The sequence below is a fragment of the Buceros rhinoceros genome, unplaced genomic scaffold (genome assembly GCF_000710305.1).
Source record: "Buceros rhinoceros silvestris isolate BGI_N320 unplaced genomic scaffold, ASM71030v1 scaffold28760, whole genome shotgun sequence".
In the NCBI taxonomy this organism is placed as follows: Eukaryota; Metazoa; Chordata; class Aves; order Bucerotiformes; family Bucerotidae; genus Buceros; species Buceros rhinoceros.
In genome coordinates, this window is record NW_010391730.1 from 681 (window position 1) to 1060 (window position 380).

The following is a 380-nucleotide window of genomic DNA, read 5'->3' on the forward strand; positions in this document are numbered from 1 at the left end:
CTGCCGTCCCCTGCCCTACCCTCCCTGTGTCCCAACCACATCCCAGTGCCATGGTGGGGCTTGCGAGGCAAAACACACCGCGCTCAGAGCTGGGGGCAAGGAGGTGCGTGTGCTCTGGCAAGCTGTCCGTCTGTCTGTCCCTCGCAGCCAGCCACGGGGCTGATTGACTACAACCAGCTGGAGGTGACGGCGCGGCTCTTCCGTCCTCGGCTCATCATCGCCGGCACCAGCGCCTACTCCCGCCTCATTGACTATGCTCGCATGAAGAAGGTACGTGGCGGCAGACCCCCTCCCAGGTCACGGGAGCGCTCGTGCCCGCAACAGCCAGAGGGCTGTCACACCCCCTGCTGTGGCCCTGGGGACAGGGATGACCTGGGACA

The 380-nt window shown here is 65.8% G+C and overlaps 1 protein-coding gene across 1 annotated transcript in view; it reads left to right on the forward strand.

Annotated features, from left to right (window-relative positions):
- Positions 1 to 380, forward strand: part of LOC104499377 (serine hydroxymethyltransferase, mitochondrial-like) — a gene marked incomplete at both ends in the record, with an annotated part of 1974 nt that overhangs the window by 576 nt on the left and 1018 nt on the right. Inside the window, 1 exon segment of the mRNA XM_010142878.1 lies at positions 68 to 270. Within this exon segment, the coding sequence (XP_010141180.1) occupies positions 68 to 270 (203 nt within the window).